General features: G+C 34.6%; 1 protein-coding gene across 1 annotated transcript in view; it reads right to left on the bottom strand.

The window, feature by feature from the left end:
• Sb (serine proteinase stubble) overlaps nt 1-16585 on the bottom strand; it is a 69410-nt gene that overhangs the window by 5364 nt on the left and 47461 nt on the right. The window contains exons 4-6 of the mRNA XM_036373090.2: nt 8950-8997; nt 781-1819; nt 460-716 (exon numbers count right to left, since the gene is read on the bottom strand). Of these exons, the coding sequence (XP_036228983.2) occupies nt 460-716; nt 781-1799 (1276 nt within the window). The 5' untranslated portion in view covers nt 1800-1819; nt 8950-8997. The remainder of the gene's footprint in view (nt 1-459; nt 717-780; nt 1820-8949; nt 8998-16585) is intronic.

Here is a 16585-nt window from a genome sequence, read left to right as displayed (position 1 = left end):
TAGGTATGTAAGCAGGCTTCAAAATCAGTTTTCGGGTAAATATTATACGGTTTTTCTGTAGTGTCAAGTTCTTCATTTTAGCATCATATTGTAGTATTTCTTTAATTGAAAAATTAATATGATTTATTTATTTAAATAGGTGGCAACTTTCGATTTTTTTTTAAAGCATTGGAATCAATTTATGCATCACGGTTAAGGTTGAAGAATAGGAAACCGTCTATTGATCTATTGTGAACTCACAATTTTCTAATATGTTCTCTAATGCGGTTGCCACTGACTGCTGGAGCAGATCGTTTTATGTACGTTTCGCATAATTTCTAATTGGCTTAAAAGGTTCCGTCGTCCCAATTTTATGGAGTTCTAACTTAGAAAAAATTCACACATTAAAGACGGTACAAAGAAGAAATTTCCTATAAAGGATATCCTTAATGTACACATTCTTTAATAGAAAGTACTCACTTGACGAGGTGGCCGCTGCCGGCTGTAAATCTTGCAATACCGCATTCGAGGTCCATAACGCATTGGAGTCCTCTGTTGAAGTGGTTGTCGTCGTCGTCGTCGTCGCTGCTGAATGAGAGGCGGAGAAAGATGTGGTTGTGCCCACAGTTGAGGGTTTCATGTACTGTGGCTTATACAAAGCGCCCTGATGATGCGGCCCAGATGGACGTATGACCAGTGTTCCAGCGCCATGCGGTCGCTCAATAGTAGTCATTCCACTGCAATGAGTAGCAAACAAAACTAAGCATATATTATATTGCGTACGTCACCGCCTAAACTCACCTTATGCTCGGCTTGTGAGGCTGATGCGGCGGTCGAGGTCGATGATTCACACCGCCAATGCCCAGCGGTTTTGTGGGACGCGTGTAGGAGAACGTTTGCGGCATTACAATATTCTCCGTATAATTGTGCGCACAACACGAACCGAACATGAACGAGTCCACACACATGCCCACATGTCGACCCTCCGACTTGATGCACTCCCACACAAACATGCAAGTGCCCTCGATGCGTCCAATCGAGCAGGGCTTCTGACTGATTTTGAAATTTTGACTGCGTTGCAGCTGATTCACCGACAACCCGGCACCACCATCTGGTACATTGTAAGTGCCAGCAGCAGCCAGCGTGGCAGCCGATGTCAGTTGCAATGCGTTGAAAGCAAACGCCGCATTGCCGCCGATGCTGTGCGGTTGACGATAGTTGTTGCTATAAGCGTCCGCATACTCATCATCGTCGTCGTCGCTGCGTTGGCTTAGTCTGCTACTCGTGTAGAAGTTATACGCTTCGGCAAGTGCATCACTCGCCGTTGGCGCGCCGAATGCGGCTGTCGCTGTAGGCAGTTTTCCGCATAGCTGCATTAGACAATTGGCTAATAGTAAGGCTAGTAATACTTCTATTATTTGGTTTAGGCAAGCGTTGACTCGTGTGCGCCGTGCGGGCGCTATTGAGGACTTTAGGTGCAACCGTAGCGATGCGGTTGTATGTGTCACAATTCGTGGCAGCCACGACAGCTGTCTGAACGGCAGTGATTTTATATCTGCCGCATACGCCGTGGTTGACATTTGCGGTTGCCATATCTCGGGCTGCTCAAAATGCTTCGCGCGTGCGTCGCATAATCGTCGGCATTTGCGTTTAGTATGTCGCGGTTGTTGTAAAGTCGACGCCGCTGATGTTTGCAGCGATTGTGTAGATTTCTGTGGTCTATTGGATAGTTGATACCGATCTCTGCTGCTTCCTATACCCACTTGTCTCGTGTCAGTGACTAGCCATCTTCGACTATAACAATTATTACTATTCCACATGTTGCACAAATATGAAAATTCTGTAAAAGAAAGTTATGGAGGGTGATAGTGATTAAATGCAATGAATAAGCAAAACATAACAGAGCTTTATGACTTATTAATGACTTCGATTCGATAAACGATCGGAAGTCGTTGAGGTATTCTTTTTTCTTTTCCTATTGACAAATAAAAGGCTACACAAATTGAGGGGTATACCCATTTTGAAGTTTCTATCAATTCTTGAGAACCTATTCTCTCAGTTACTTAGTTTTAGTTACCGGAAGATCGATAATTTCAATAGCAGTCATGTTAGATATGTATTTAACCCAAATTAACGATTACTTTGAAATATATTACCACGAGAAGCAAAAACATAGTTATCCACTTGAATCCAAAAAGAGGAAAAAAATATGTAAACACACTACAAAACTGGCCTAACTGCTTAATTTATACCGGGTTTTTGTTCGATTCACAATGTAAAAAAAAAAGTGACTAACAAACTCAAATCTTGCAGAAATGGATGAAGCATAAGTTGTAGATCTGCAAGCTATACATTATTTCTACTCTCTAACTTCAGGAACTATTTTGATTTAAGTTATTATTAATTAAGTATACTACCTAATCTCAAACAAATACGGAAAGGCTAAGTTCGAAAGTAACCGAAAATTTTATACTCTCGCAACTTGAAAGATTCAAAGTCAGGGGAAATTCTTTTCGAATTTCAATAATATATCAAACAGTTTACCGATATTTTCGGTGTAAAGTTCGCAATAGAAACTGGCGTATATTACACATATTCAACTTAGACAACTTTTGCTCATAAAGTGGCGCAACTCAAAGGCACTACTCGTACAAAGTTTTATCCAGATACATTGATTGGTTCTTCATTTGTGTACTGGAAAGTGTAAGAAACAAATGGAAGTTGTATGGGAAGTAGGCGTGGTTTTTGGCTGATTTCATGGTAATATTACCTACCAAATCAATCGCCTATCATCCAAATTTGAAACCATCTCCAATGTGTGTCTCTGACGTATTTACTTATGGATATATCATACTTTTAGTAGTTTTTAGCGAAACCGTTATATGGGGAGTGCCCGGAGTTATAATTCACACATTTTCACATGGTGCGATGCCAAAAATATTTGTGCTGGTTGAGAAAATATGTACAATAAACTTATTAGAGGGCGGCCAAGCAACATGCCGACCAAGTTTCAGCAAGATATCTAAATTTTTACTCAAGTTATAGCTTGCACAGACGGACGGACGGACGTACAGATGGACAGATGGGCAGACAGACAGTTACTCGGAATTCAACTCGTCACGTCATTGTGTTCATTTGTATATACATAACATTATAACTATCTCGATTAGTTTTAGGTAATACAAAAACCGTTAGGTGAACAAAACCATTATACTCTGTAACAACATGTTGCAAGAGTATAATTATGCAAGTTTCTATCATTAACCAAATGTTGCACAGAATATTGCTGATGTTTTAACGTGGTAACAACGTTCGTTAAAAGTGACTAACTGAGATTATAGACCCTAAAATGGCGATAAAAGTCCATAAAGTTTAGTGTAGCGAAGTCTGAATTTAGAACCGAATCACAGTGATACGGGTTCGAACGGGTTCGAAGATTAAATGAAATAAACATCACTTACAACTAATAGTTAGCGTTCCAAAGAGATTTAGGCCGCTGAAAAGAGACCTGGTCCCGAAAAAGTTGTGTAGTTTGTGTATATTCTAGATCCGGCTGTCGTGAGAAATTATAATTGGGGGACTTCCAGAAAAGCGATTATTTAAAAGGGTCTGAAAGGTTGTAAAATTCGTACGAAATCTGGGAGGGGAAATCTCTGACTTTTGTCGGATGCCATAATTTACTTTCGGACTTTTTACTCTCAACCCTTTTGAGGCATTCAGTATCAATAATACCAGCAGGGTCATGGGTCTCTAATAGAAAGTGCTTTGAATATTTAATTAATGTATTTCATATGCCGATAAGACATGATGGCAATCAAAACATGTCAAGTCAAGTGAAACGCTTGTAGCCGAAGCGAGACCAGACAGCTTACTCAACGGCAGACACTGGACAATCAAGTTCGCGATCGAGCGTCCAGTCAGTCCACCTGGTCAGCTGTACTCGTACATATTGGTGGTCAGTCACTTGGGCAATAGACAACGGACAATGAGAGAATGGGAGGGCAGAAGGCGGTCAGTTAGTCTAAGCGGTGAAGCAGTCAAATGCTTTTCCAGTTAATGGACAATGAACGAAGTTGTCAATTTAATAGGAGGTCGGCAAGCTAGTCGGTGAGGTGGTTGTTACATGTACGTTATACATTTAGATGGTGTATCTAAAAAAATCATTATTTATACATATTTATACATACATATGTGTGTGATAAAAACGTAATTCAAAAAACCAAGAAAACAAATTAAAACAAACACACTGATTAATGAATGGACGAATTGTGGAAAGAAAGAAAGAAAAAAGGCAAAAAGAAATAAAGAAAGAAGGAAAGAAAGAAAGCGCGCAGCGTTGCAAGCTCTGAGTCGTCTGTCATAGAGATTTTTCCCTCCCATTGAGGCGGCGCTGAAAGGAGGACAAGCAAGACAATGCCAAGCGGGCATACACACAGATGGACGGGCAGACGGACAGACGTTCGGGCTATGGCGGGTAGTCAAATCAGCCGGGTGGGCACGACTGGCAGGGTTTGGCATTGATCAGACGAGCGAAACCTGCCAACTGGCAATTAGCTGCAACGCATTTGAACATTACAAATCTTAACACTGCATTTCCATTTATTGTTGCTGTTGTTATTGCATGTGGCAAGTGCAGTGATTGTTGCGGTGCAGCAGACAAGGCAATCGCCAAGCAACACTCAGCAAACTTGATAGAAAAAGGCAGCTAAGTAAACATTATTGCTGCGTGGAGTGTGGCAGCACCAACAAAAACAAAAACAACACGGACAACAACATCAACTGCGGCAACAGCGGCATTAACAAACAAATGCTTGTTGCTGTTGTTGTTCATGTGGAAAAAGTGACGAGTTGGACAAAACCATTGACTGGTTTAATTGCAACTTTTCACTTTTCCGACTGCATACAATGGCTTGCAGCGGAAAGCAAAATAGCAACAATTAAAAAAAAAACGAAAAACAATTACAAATGCAACCGAATGAAAATAGAACATCGCACCAACAGTGTAAACTTAGTGCAATAATAAAAAGTAGTGAGGATGCTAAATTTCGAACGGAGATCTTTTTGAAGATGTACAGTGTGATGTAGAAGTTCATTTTCAACAAAATGTGAACCACTTGGATTTAATTGTTTAAAGAAGGGGCACATACGTTCAAGGAGGCCGAATCAACAATAAATAAGACTGTTCTTCTTAGCTGAACATTGCCTGGTATTCTTAAAATATCTGTATAACCATCATTGAAAACACTTGCAACAGACAGAAGTCGATAAAGCACTGCCAAATGGTAGTCATACATTTAACAGACACGACAGGCTATATGTAGTAAAAATGGTTGATGTTTGGACGCTGATAGGGTTTCAGTGCAGAAAGAAAGTAAGGAGCAAGGCCAAACAAACAGTGAAGAGATTGTGCTGGCCGCTGATTATCTCTCAAAACAGCTGAATTGAACTAATTACATTGTACAGCACTCGACTGGATGTTGGACGAACTCCATTTCTTTCAGAATTATAGTCATAAGTAAGAAACTGACTTCTCCGTTTTTCGAAGTTATAAATATTTCAAAAATGAAGCCAGGAATTTTGGAAATAAAATGTTTTTATTTTTTTCGAAGGTCTGACTTTGACCCCTTGTAGCAACTGTCATATTAGCTTGACCGAAAAATGGTTAACAAGACTGAAACGTGAGGTTAACGTGAATGATGTCAATTCTTATATTTTATTTGTAGATTACATAATGTTACTTATAATAATATTTGCATAAAGTTCAAATTTAAAATTCTAAAGCAAATATTAATTTTTTAACCGTTTTTAAAAGTTTAATCCAACCTGCAGATATAAATACAAAATAAGCCAAAATAATAAATAAAATTAATAACAGCATTCTATGCCGCTATTGCCATCTAACGGTAACACGTACCGAGAAAAAACATAGAGGATAGAGAAATCGTTATGCATAAGTTCGAGCAATGTTTGAGTACTTCAAAACCTGTAAGCCCTAGTAAATATAATCTAAGCAGATTTAACCCGGACTGACAAAAATAAATCGTTTCAATGCAAATCTTCATCACTTTCAAAATCACTTCACTAGATATAAGCTTCGGCTGGGATGGACTTTAGTGGCTTCACGGAATTTTGGTATTTTCGGATTCGGCTCAGTTTTGAATGCGCCATTCTGCAGTCTGTTAATAAACCGACGTCTCGTTACCAGTATTGATGCGTTTTTTGAATGTAGGGTCCTCTCTTTTGCGACCTCTACTCTACGTCGTTCTCGCAAAAGATTTAGGGCGTTTGGTACGAGTCTAACATTGACACACTTCATATCAAAAACATTAAGCAAATTGTGTTGAATCGATCCATAAGAGATGTTGAGATCCTCTGCTATCTTTCTGATGCCAACTTGACGATTTTCAGCATTGTTTCTTTAACTTTATAAAAACAGCTGTATATATTGCCCCTAACTTTTATTTCTTGAGCTATTTGTCTCACTTGAGATTCCTTTCTAAACTTCTTGAAGAATGCCTTAAACCGATTTGTTACACAAGTTTGTTCAAAAATTATCGCGAATTTTGAATTTTCTCGGGCTACGTGTATCGCATCTTCACCTATATCTACTTACCTAATAGCGTAAGTGCATTATGTCTAGGGGTGATTACTTTGAAGGAGACAAAATATATATTCATAAATAAATAAACACTTTCTTAAGAAATACAAAATTTGCGATACTTTTTAAACAAACCTCGTATATATCGAAGAAATCAGTATATCAAGTTCACTTTTGTTGGTTTTGTTTTGGAAGAAATAATGATTATTTTTGTGGTCGACATTATTGCTAAAACGACTATTTATTTTTGCCTAACTTCCACTTATATTGTTGGTTTTTTTATACCCCGACCATAATGTTTGGAAACCCATTTAATTTATTTTTATTTTTATACCTTGAACAGGGGGTATATAAACGCTGTTTGTAACACCCAAAAGAGAGCTTTAGAAACCCGATCTTTCTGTCTGTTGGTCCGTCTGTAAATATATGAACTAGTCCCACAGTTTTTGAGATATTGCTCTTAAATTTTTCACCCGTTTTTTTCTTACCAAAGCGCTGCTCATTTGTCGGAACCAATATCGGACCACTATGGCATATAGCTTCCTAAATAAACTGAACTAGCGGAATCAAGTGCTTGTATGGAAAGCTTTTTCATTTGACGAGATATCTTTACGAATTTTAGCATTGATTATTATCTAAAGTAATAATTCAATCTCCGAAGAAACTGTTCAGATCGAGTAACTATAGCATATAGCTGCCATACAAACCGATCAAAGATCTGGTAAGGATGCTTTTGTATTTGTGAAGGATTTTATAGCTTCGGTGTAGCCGATGTTACCATTTTTTCTTTTTTTTTAAATTTGCTGTCGTTCCTGTTGCATGCACCGTTCTCGACAGTGAATTATTGACTCAAAACTATGCAACTAAGCGCTTTTGCTGTCTGTCTGTTATTTTGTTTTTTGCCTCATCCAGTTTGTCATTCCCCCTTTCATTGTTGTTGATGCTATTTCTTCCTTTGCCTATGACCAACCATGCACCACGGTGTCGTTGTTGTTATTTCTTTTTAGTTTTCTTTGCCAGAAAATTAATGATTTGGTTTTGCTTTGTAGTTGCGTGTTTTTTTTACTTATTTTAAAATGCATTTTCCCCTCTCTGTTTCACATTTCAACATTTTTAATTAGTGTTTACATTTTATTCGCTTTTTTTGTCTGTCTATAACGTAGCAGCGCCGATAAATTATCAGCGCCAGGAACACAACTAGCCGTGGTGCACAACACAGCAGCTGGTTTATGAGGTGTCAGTGTCACGTTTGTATAAGTATGTGTGAATAACGTGTATGCAGCATTTGACATTTGCCGCTGCCGAAAAGTGAAAATATTAAATGGGTTTGTCTGGTTAATTAATTATCAATTTGCTTGGATAACCAGATTTCCACTAATTATGACGTTAAGTCTCTTTTTTGCTACGGTAGTATTGACTCTACAAGAACATACTGTTATCGTAAAAATATTCTCTTTGAAATTCAATAATATATCTCACCGATGAGGTGACCTACATTAAAAGCACTATTTGTGCAAAATTGTATTCAAATATATTTATTGCTGCTTGATTTGTATACTTTATAGTGAAAGAATCCGATGGAATTGAGAATTTTGTTACACTTTTTGTTGTACATTAAACCCATTAGGGAGCGGGGCCATGCCCACTTTTTAAACATTTTCAGACACGGGGTGCCCCTTACTACTGCGATTCGCTGTACCAAATTACAGTTTTATAGCTTAATTTGGAACTTAGTTATGGCACTTTATAAGTTTTTAATTAATGGCGTTTTGTAGGCGTGGCCAAGGTGCGATTCCGCCCAAATAATATCTCACTTTTTACTCAAGTTATCGCTTGTAGGGACGAACGGACAGACAGTCACCCGGATTTCAATTCGCCTCGTCAACCTGATCATTTATATATGTATATATAACTCCATAAGTATTTCGATTAGTTTTAGGTGTTAGAAACAACCGTTAAGTGAACAAAACTATAATACTCCGTAGCAACATTTTGCAAGAGTATAAAAATATTTATATTACAAAATACGATCTCAAATGATTTACAATTTCTTAGGTTAGGTATGCCTCAATATACGGATAAGTATTTATTCAATAATGACATCAAATTAGAATTCTTTCGAAATCCTGAGGCTTTAACTTTTCTCTTCAAAGTCTCTAATGATACGAAACTATCAAAGGTAAATTTTTGGATCTAAGATTTGCGAAACATACTTGAGTGGTGTTGCCATAATTTTTTCGTCTCCTAATTATACAAATAGGTTCAACGCCTAAGTGCCTGCTTCGCTTTATTACAAAATTATCTTCAAATTGCAATTTTGTTTTCTAAATAAATTAAATTCACGCCGATTTCATTAAAGCTTCAAAACTCACCTTATTTCGGCCGGTGTAGCGCACATTAGTGCCACGGCGTGCTCAAATCTGCAAAGATAAAGTAATACATATATGCAATTAAATTATATTTTAGTAAAAAGTGAGATTTACACACACGTATATACCATACATATATAAATATATAAATTTTAAATGAAATTTCTGCCCACACCCAAATGCAGTTTAAGACACTAAGCTCGCGCGTTAAGCGCAAAATCGGTCGTAGATGCAGTAACCCATTGCCCTACTCTGCTTGGCTTGAAAGCTGGTATATATGTATATCTATGTACATACATGCATACTTACATATAGGTATATAAATAGAAACCAGTGCAGATAAAGACAATGTTGATTTGGTCAGTTTCACTTTTGATGCATCTAAGTCACACACACATACATACGCATATGTATGCATATAATTGTATATACATACAAACAAATATATGAGAATTAACAGCATCTAGCAGCCTAAATTGCAAAATTCAATTAATTGAATTTTCACAACTCTGCAGGCGGTTTTACTTGATACACAAGAGAGTATGTGCACCATAAATATGTACGTATGTATGTACGCACACAAGATAAAACGGAAAATGCTACAGGACGTTTATACCTTTGTTTATGAGCTTATATATTTAAATACATAAATGAAAATACATACTTATTTATTCCTATATTTTTTGTATTCGCAACTGCTTTCCTATTTGCCATATACTTGTATGTGTATGTACTATATGTATATATTTGATTCTACTATATGTAAAAGTATTTCCTAATCTATGCAAGCCTTCATATATATTATTTACATACATACAGACATACAAGCTTACATATATGTCCATATATTAATAAATAATAGCCAAAACGTGAGCATAACACTATTGACATCGATCAGCGTCGCCTAATGCTGGAGTGCAGCTATTTACAGTGCTTGGCTTGGGTACAACTAATCTGCAGTCGATCAAAACTCTTGCAGCGTCCCTCACTGTTTTTATCTCTCACTCTCTAAGTATTCGTAATGGTACATAAGTGGCAACAACATTATTGACAGCAAACGTTCAATAAGAAAATTAACAACAAAAGGAAATCTATATCAGCAACGGGCCGGTTGGTTTCCCAACAAGAGACACAGTGGGACTATTCTATTTATACAATCAAATTGAACGATATAATGGGAGAATGGAAATGCCGCTTTAAAGTGGTACGATCGCTTTTTTCAATGTTATAGAGATAGTTAGAGAGCTTTGTTTTTATGATTTTATTGCTTTAAAATATAATTTTTTTATAGCAGTTGCAAGGTTTCGCTGAAAATGCCAAGCAGACCGTTTTTTTTTTTTAACAACAGTGTATAGCTTATTGTTATGTGCGTGGAATGGTGTCGAACTTTAAAAAAAGAAGAACTTAAAGGGCTTTCCAATCATTCTTTTTATAATTTACACTGAGTTTCGATGGAAGGTTTTTTTCAATAATATTAACTCGTTGCTGCTTTATTATGCGCTTTAACTATAAAGAATACCTCCTTATCCTCTATATTTTATAAACATATTGGTTACTCATACGGCTTTAAAAAATATCATGAATTTATGTACAACATTTTTGGCTATGCTATACTTTGACACTTTGAAAATATAATTTATTTATAATTAAAAAAATAGTAATTTGTTTATAACTATATTTAACATTTTCTAGTGAGCAAATAGTAAAGTATATATGTATTTAAATTTTAAAAAATTGTTTGCATAATAAACCACTGTAAGTCCTCACCACTATCAGCGACATCCACCAAAGTTGTACCATTTGACTTTACTGGCATTTGGTAAAATATCACCATTAAGATAAAATCTGTAACCGAGCGCATATGCATACTCATACTTGTGCTTATATATGCATAAATGTATATTAGGGTGTCCGTTATTTCCCAAGTTTATTTTTATTCCCTGAACAGGGTATATTAAATTTGCCACGATATTTGTAATAACCAGAAGGAAACGTCGAAGATGTATACATAAATGATCACCATGAAGAGCTAAGCCGATTTAGTCATGACTGTGTGTCTGGGATAGCATGGGTTATTGTCTAAGGTAATGGTACAAACTCCTTAGAAATTGTTCAGATCGGACAACTATATGCTAAGTCAGAATCAAGTTCCAGTAAGGAAAATTTTTTTAATTGTGAAGAGTATTCTAATATCGCTTTGGGGCAACGCCTGGTACTTTTAATTTTTTCCAAACACCCCCTGAAGTTTTAGTTTTTGTAGTAAAAACAAGGATCCAATGTATATAAATTAGCGCTTTATTTTCAATTTCAAACCGTGTCTAAATTATATTTCCCTTCCCATGTATAAAAGAAAGTATTTTTTGATACTTTGCGTTAAGCTAATACAAAATTTTCGGCTCTACAAAAAATATATTATTAATTTTATCCATAAAACATTCCTTTAAAAGTTATAAGAAGTTGAATCCATCCAAAATGACCTCGTACAAGTAGAAATAAAAGCTTATAGAATGCAAATGGAGGTGCAGAAGGTATCGACAGATATTATATGCTCCATAAGGATGTGAACAATTCAGTATTAAATACGTGATTGTTCAATATGAGAAAGAATAGGAAACCAGATTCTGATAGTACGGTGGGTGCCGAAGCTTGAAGCTTTTCTGAGTGCAATTTATACAATTTTACCATAATTTTTTTTGTTTTGCGATGCGGTTTATTGTCTTGATGAAATTGCATTTTTGTATATTTTTAATGGTTTCCACGACTTTGTCCTACAAACGTTCCAATAAAGTTATAGAATAGTTGCTCTTCATGGTTTTTATGATATTTAATGTAAACTCCGCTTTGTATTCGAAAATGCAGTACACGTGGATGGATGATGATTCTGCTCGGTAGCAACGTGATGGAGCCATCTTTCATCCATTTTATAACATTTCGAGTTTATTACAATTGAACAGCTGCAAAAATTGCTCAGATTGTGACATCGTATAACACCCATTTCAAAATGGTACAAAATGGCTAAAGCTTCATTCTAGTATAATTCTCCGATGGAAATAGTAGATTCAGCGATTGGAACATGAGAAATCAGAAATTCTCTGGTCTATGGTACTGATTGTAGCCCACAAATCTTCGATAACACGAGTAGTAATCTTGCACACGTCTACGTTGAATACATCGCATACCTCTCTTCCATTTATTTACCCCTCACTATAGGTCTGTTGCTCCCATTTTCCATTAGTTTAAGAGTAGTTATGAAGTAAGTGGTTTAAAACTAGTGTTTGCTGCTAAATATGCCTCAACCGCATATATATTTTAAGGCATGTATGTGCGGTAATTGTATGTAAGTAGCGAATGCGCATGTGCATGCTGTTTTGTTGCTGCTGTTGTCGCGCTAAATTGATTATTGCGAACGCCGCATTTCTTATCTTAAAGTGATCAATTTTTCGCCATTTAGTTGTGTTTATTTACACGCCGTTACATGCTAGCATAGTGTTTGCAACAAATTCGTACGCTTCACCGTAGTTGTGTGTTTAAAGGCAAACCAAAAAAAAAATTAAATAAAAGCATGTAGTAAATAGTGGATGTATGTAAGTATGTATATATTGCAATAGAAACTTGTTTGCTTATACTTTTTGGTGAATTTAATAAATGCACGCCTGGTACTACTAACTTTTATTGTTGTTGTTATCATAGTTATTTTATTTGTTGCCTGATTGCAATTGTTTGCACGCATTCAACGCCCAAAACAAACACTCATATACATACATATGGCAAAGAACTTGCTGCAGCAACCCAATAATGCCGCCATCAGCGGTCCAACAACCAACGCCACCGCCACCATTGACTACTTACCACTAACCACTTAAGCATTCGTATAATTTTTCCATTATCCACCCATTCGTTCCCTCCAGTGTTATACCGTTTGGCTTACATCAAGAAAGTGGGTCAGAATTCGTTCAATAACACTTTACATATTTTTTATTATTGCTTTTGTTTTTTTTTTTTTGTTTTTTTCTAAAAATTTTATTTACTTACGAAAAATTCATGTAAGTATGTAAGTATGTTTTTATCTGTATTTTTGCTGTTGTTTGTTGTTAATTTTACACATTGGCCAAATGACCAAATGGCCTAATGGCGAATGATCCCTGCGGTTACTACCTGCCGCACTCATATGACACCACCAGAGGTGCGCGAAATGTACCGTTTTACGATCTGCTGGTATGTTGCAAGCAATTGCCTTGCCATTTATATTTTTATAGTTACTAAAATATTCTTTGATTTTTTAGTTTTTTGCTTTTTTCAGCTTAAGAAGTTCGTAATTTTGTGGTTGAGTTTATGGTGAGTTTCAATTATTAATATGAGATTCTTTAATAGTGTTTGTTTTCATGTTGCTTTTCTATGTTAATTTTATACTAAAATCTTTATGGCTATATAGAAATATATAAGAATACAAATGTGTATGTACAATACTATAATTTTGCAACTATTGCTTGGAGAATGACTATTTCCAGTTTTATTTCAATATATTTAGCATTAAATCGGAATTTCTAGTTTTTATATATGCATTTTTACACTTTTATATTATCTGTATTCTAAACTATATCCAATATGCATGCAGTTTTATGAAAAAATTTCTCTGGAGACATGCTTAAATTTCCTATTATCAAATATTCTTTGGAGTTCAATTTCTTATAATATATTACAAAACGCCTAAATTAAGCTCTCTCCAAATTAATTTTCAAAAGGCGTAAACTTTTTATTTTGTGACTTTTCCCTTAGTTCGTGACAACTCTATTTCTACATTACGACCCTTCCGAATTCAAAAATTATTTTACTTGAGATACTCGAGTTCTTTCTACAATATCGTCTTAAACTCTTTGGATTCAGATATTGGACATTTATATTATTTAATCCCACTGTGGCAACTATATTCGCAGAGAGTTGACACCCATTTAACCTTCTTTTCTTAAGTATATTTTTTTAGTAGTAGGTGGCAACTCGATTTTCTGTAAGATCGTTCTCTTTATATTATTTTAATTTCACTTTTTGCAATATGTGGCAATCATATTCGCGGAGATTTTTAATTTAAAAGATTACCAAGTAATTTCTTGTAAGCTTTCCAAAACTCCTTACATGGAAAGCGCATTTTATAATATTAATCTGTCTTATGTTTATTTGTTTAGTAATAAGTGGCAACTCTATATCAAATTTTTTTACATGAAGTACATGTTATAATATTAATCTGTCTTATGTTTAATTTTTTAGTAATAAGTGGCAACTCTATATCAAGTTTTTTTACAACAAAGCATTTTCTAAAGGTTTCTTAAACTGTTTACGTTGGGCTCCTATTTAACAGTGTATATTATATTATATAGTTTAAATTCTAATGACAACTTTATTTCAAAATATGTCTTATTCAAAATCATATCGAATATTTTTAATATCTTCAGCTAACTTGATTTTAATAGTGAAAGCACCATTTCAAAGTATGTCAAATTAATGCTTTTCAAAATACTTTCCATTTGAATCCATGTTTTGGGAAAACAAGGAGCCCGAATAGGACTTTTAAAAAGGTATAGAAATAGGCTTTCCTAAAAATTACTAAGCTTTTCTGCTGACGATAAGTTTAAAGTAAATATTCTTCTGAAATTTATATTTCTATTTCAAACCGTTGAGCTCTTTTTGGAACTAACTCCCATAAAATTATTGCCAAAATATTTATACTCGGATTTGGCAGTGCGTGATCTCATCATTTCTAAATTTAATTCTTTATTTTTAGTTATTCTAGTACTATGGGATCTGAAGTTTCTAAAAACAACTTAGTCTTTTTTTACGAGTCCTTTATATGGGTTTTTTCATGGGAAGACTCGGGCTATGATACTCTTCGAATATTTCCACATTACTTATCCAGCTTTTCATAGACCTAAGTATATCTGTATATATTACATTAAAGAATATCATCACCTGTTGCCTACACTTTTTTTTAAATATTCTAGCAAATAACACCTCTTAATTGACCCAAATATTTCTAAACCCATTAAAGTGCTTCGGAGAAAAAACAGAGAATTTCAATTAAAACCACAAAACCGTTAAATGTTACAAATTATGGCAAATGAAATGAAAAATTACGAATGTTATATCAAAATCAAAAATCGAAAAACCGCAAATAAAACGTTTCACTAGCAGTTGTGGAAGTGATAAAATGAAAAAATATGGTCACCTTAAAATAATGTAGATAATAAGTTATTCACTTTTATTAATTTTCCGGTATATTGTAACAGAAGCAGTCGCCGAAAATTTAATGTGTTACAAATTAAGTAATAAAAAATAGATTTATTTCAATAGAAAATTCTTATACAAATGTGGAAAAAAATTTGATGAATGTATATGTGAGCAAAATGTGTCAAATTTTTACACTCGGCGAATTCCATTTTGCGTAGAAAGTAGCACTTATTTTTTTTTATCGTCAACACTTACTTTTAATGTCTCTGTTTGGTTCAACCAACTCAGATTTAACTGTTTTGTTTAGGTTTCTTTAAGTTGTCTTAACTGCCAGTTAATCACCATCATTAATTTTCTCGCGCTTCCTACTTTGTTAGCACATCTAGTCGTTATGAAGTAATTAAATTTTAGTTTCAAATTTATTGTTTACTAATTGGAAGGCAGGCTTGTTGCCATTCTAAGTAGATGGCTAGATAATTAAAGTTTTTTTAGTTATTTATGTTGAAGCTAAAAAATGCATTATGAATTTTTGTTTTATTGTAAATAAGCAGTTTTGGGATTTGCTAATTCTTAAAAACAAAAAATTTCAATATATGTAAATTAGGAAAAAATAAAATAAAACTGAAATATTTAACTATTTACATATATAATACATGAATATTTAGATATTACTCCAGCTACTTGTTTCCTAGTATATTAGGAATTCCTTATTTAAACCTTAGTTGTACCTTAGAGCTGGAGTGGTCACATATTGGAGACAGATTTTTAGTTTGAATGCTTTCATAATTGTGTGGTAATTCCTTGCTTATTCTAATAAAATTTGATGTTAACGTCTTAAAATTTACAACGAAATCTTTTTCATCAATTTTTTCTTTAAAATTTTATAAGTGTGGCAACTCCTTGCTATATTGTAGTTAGTTTTGACGCTAACGTCTTTAAGTCATTGATACAAATTTTCAACTAAATCTTTTTCAATCATATTTGATATGAACATGTATGAAAGGGCTAACTTCGAGTCCAAGCGATTATTTTATACACCCGCATTTTTCAAAACTCGAAGCCGGTGCATATTTTCAAGTGTGAAGAAAGAATTCAACATTCATTATTCGATGAAATCGTGAATATGATTGTATTTGGTATCTAACTTAAACTATAGGTCATGTAATCATATAATCGATATTAATTATATATTATATTATGCATCACCTAAATGAACTGTTTAAATCGACTGGAATGACTATATTAGGTATATGGGAGCTTGGAGATGTATTGACTCTATTATAGCCATTTTCGGCACAAGGACCGACAATTATTATAAAAAGACGCTCTTTTAATATCATTAACTTATCTTGAGGATCGCAAAAAGAATAAGACATTCAAACACACTTTTATGCAAGTTTTAGTAAATAGTTACCTAAAA

This window comes from Bactrocera oleae, chromosome 2 (assembly GCF_042242935.1).
Source record: "Bactrocera oleae isolate idBacOlea1 chromosome 2, idBacOlea1, whole genome shotgun sequence".
Lineage (NCBI taxonomy): Eukaryota > Metazoa > Arthropoda > Insecta > Diptera > Tephritidae > Bactrocera > Bactrocera oleae.
Note: the sequence above shows the minus strand (reverse complement) of the source record. Positions and strands in the feature narration are given on the sequence as shown.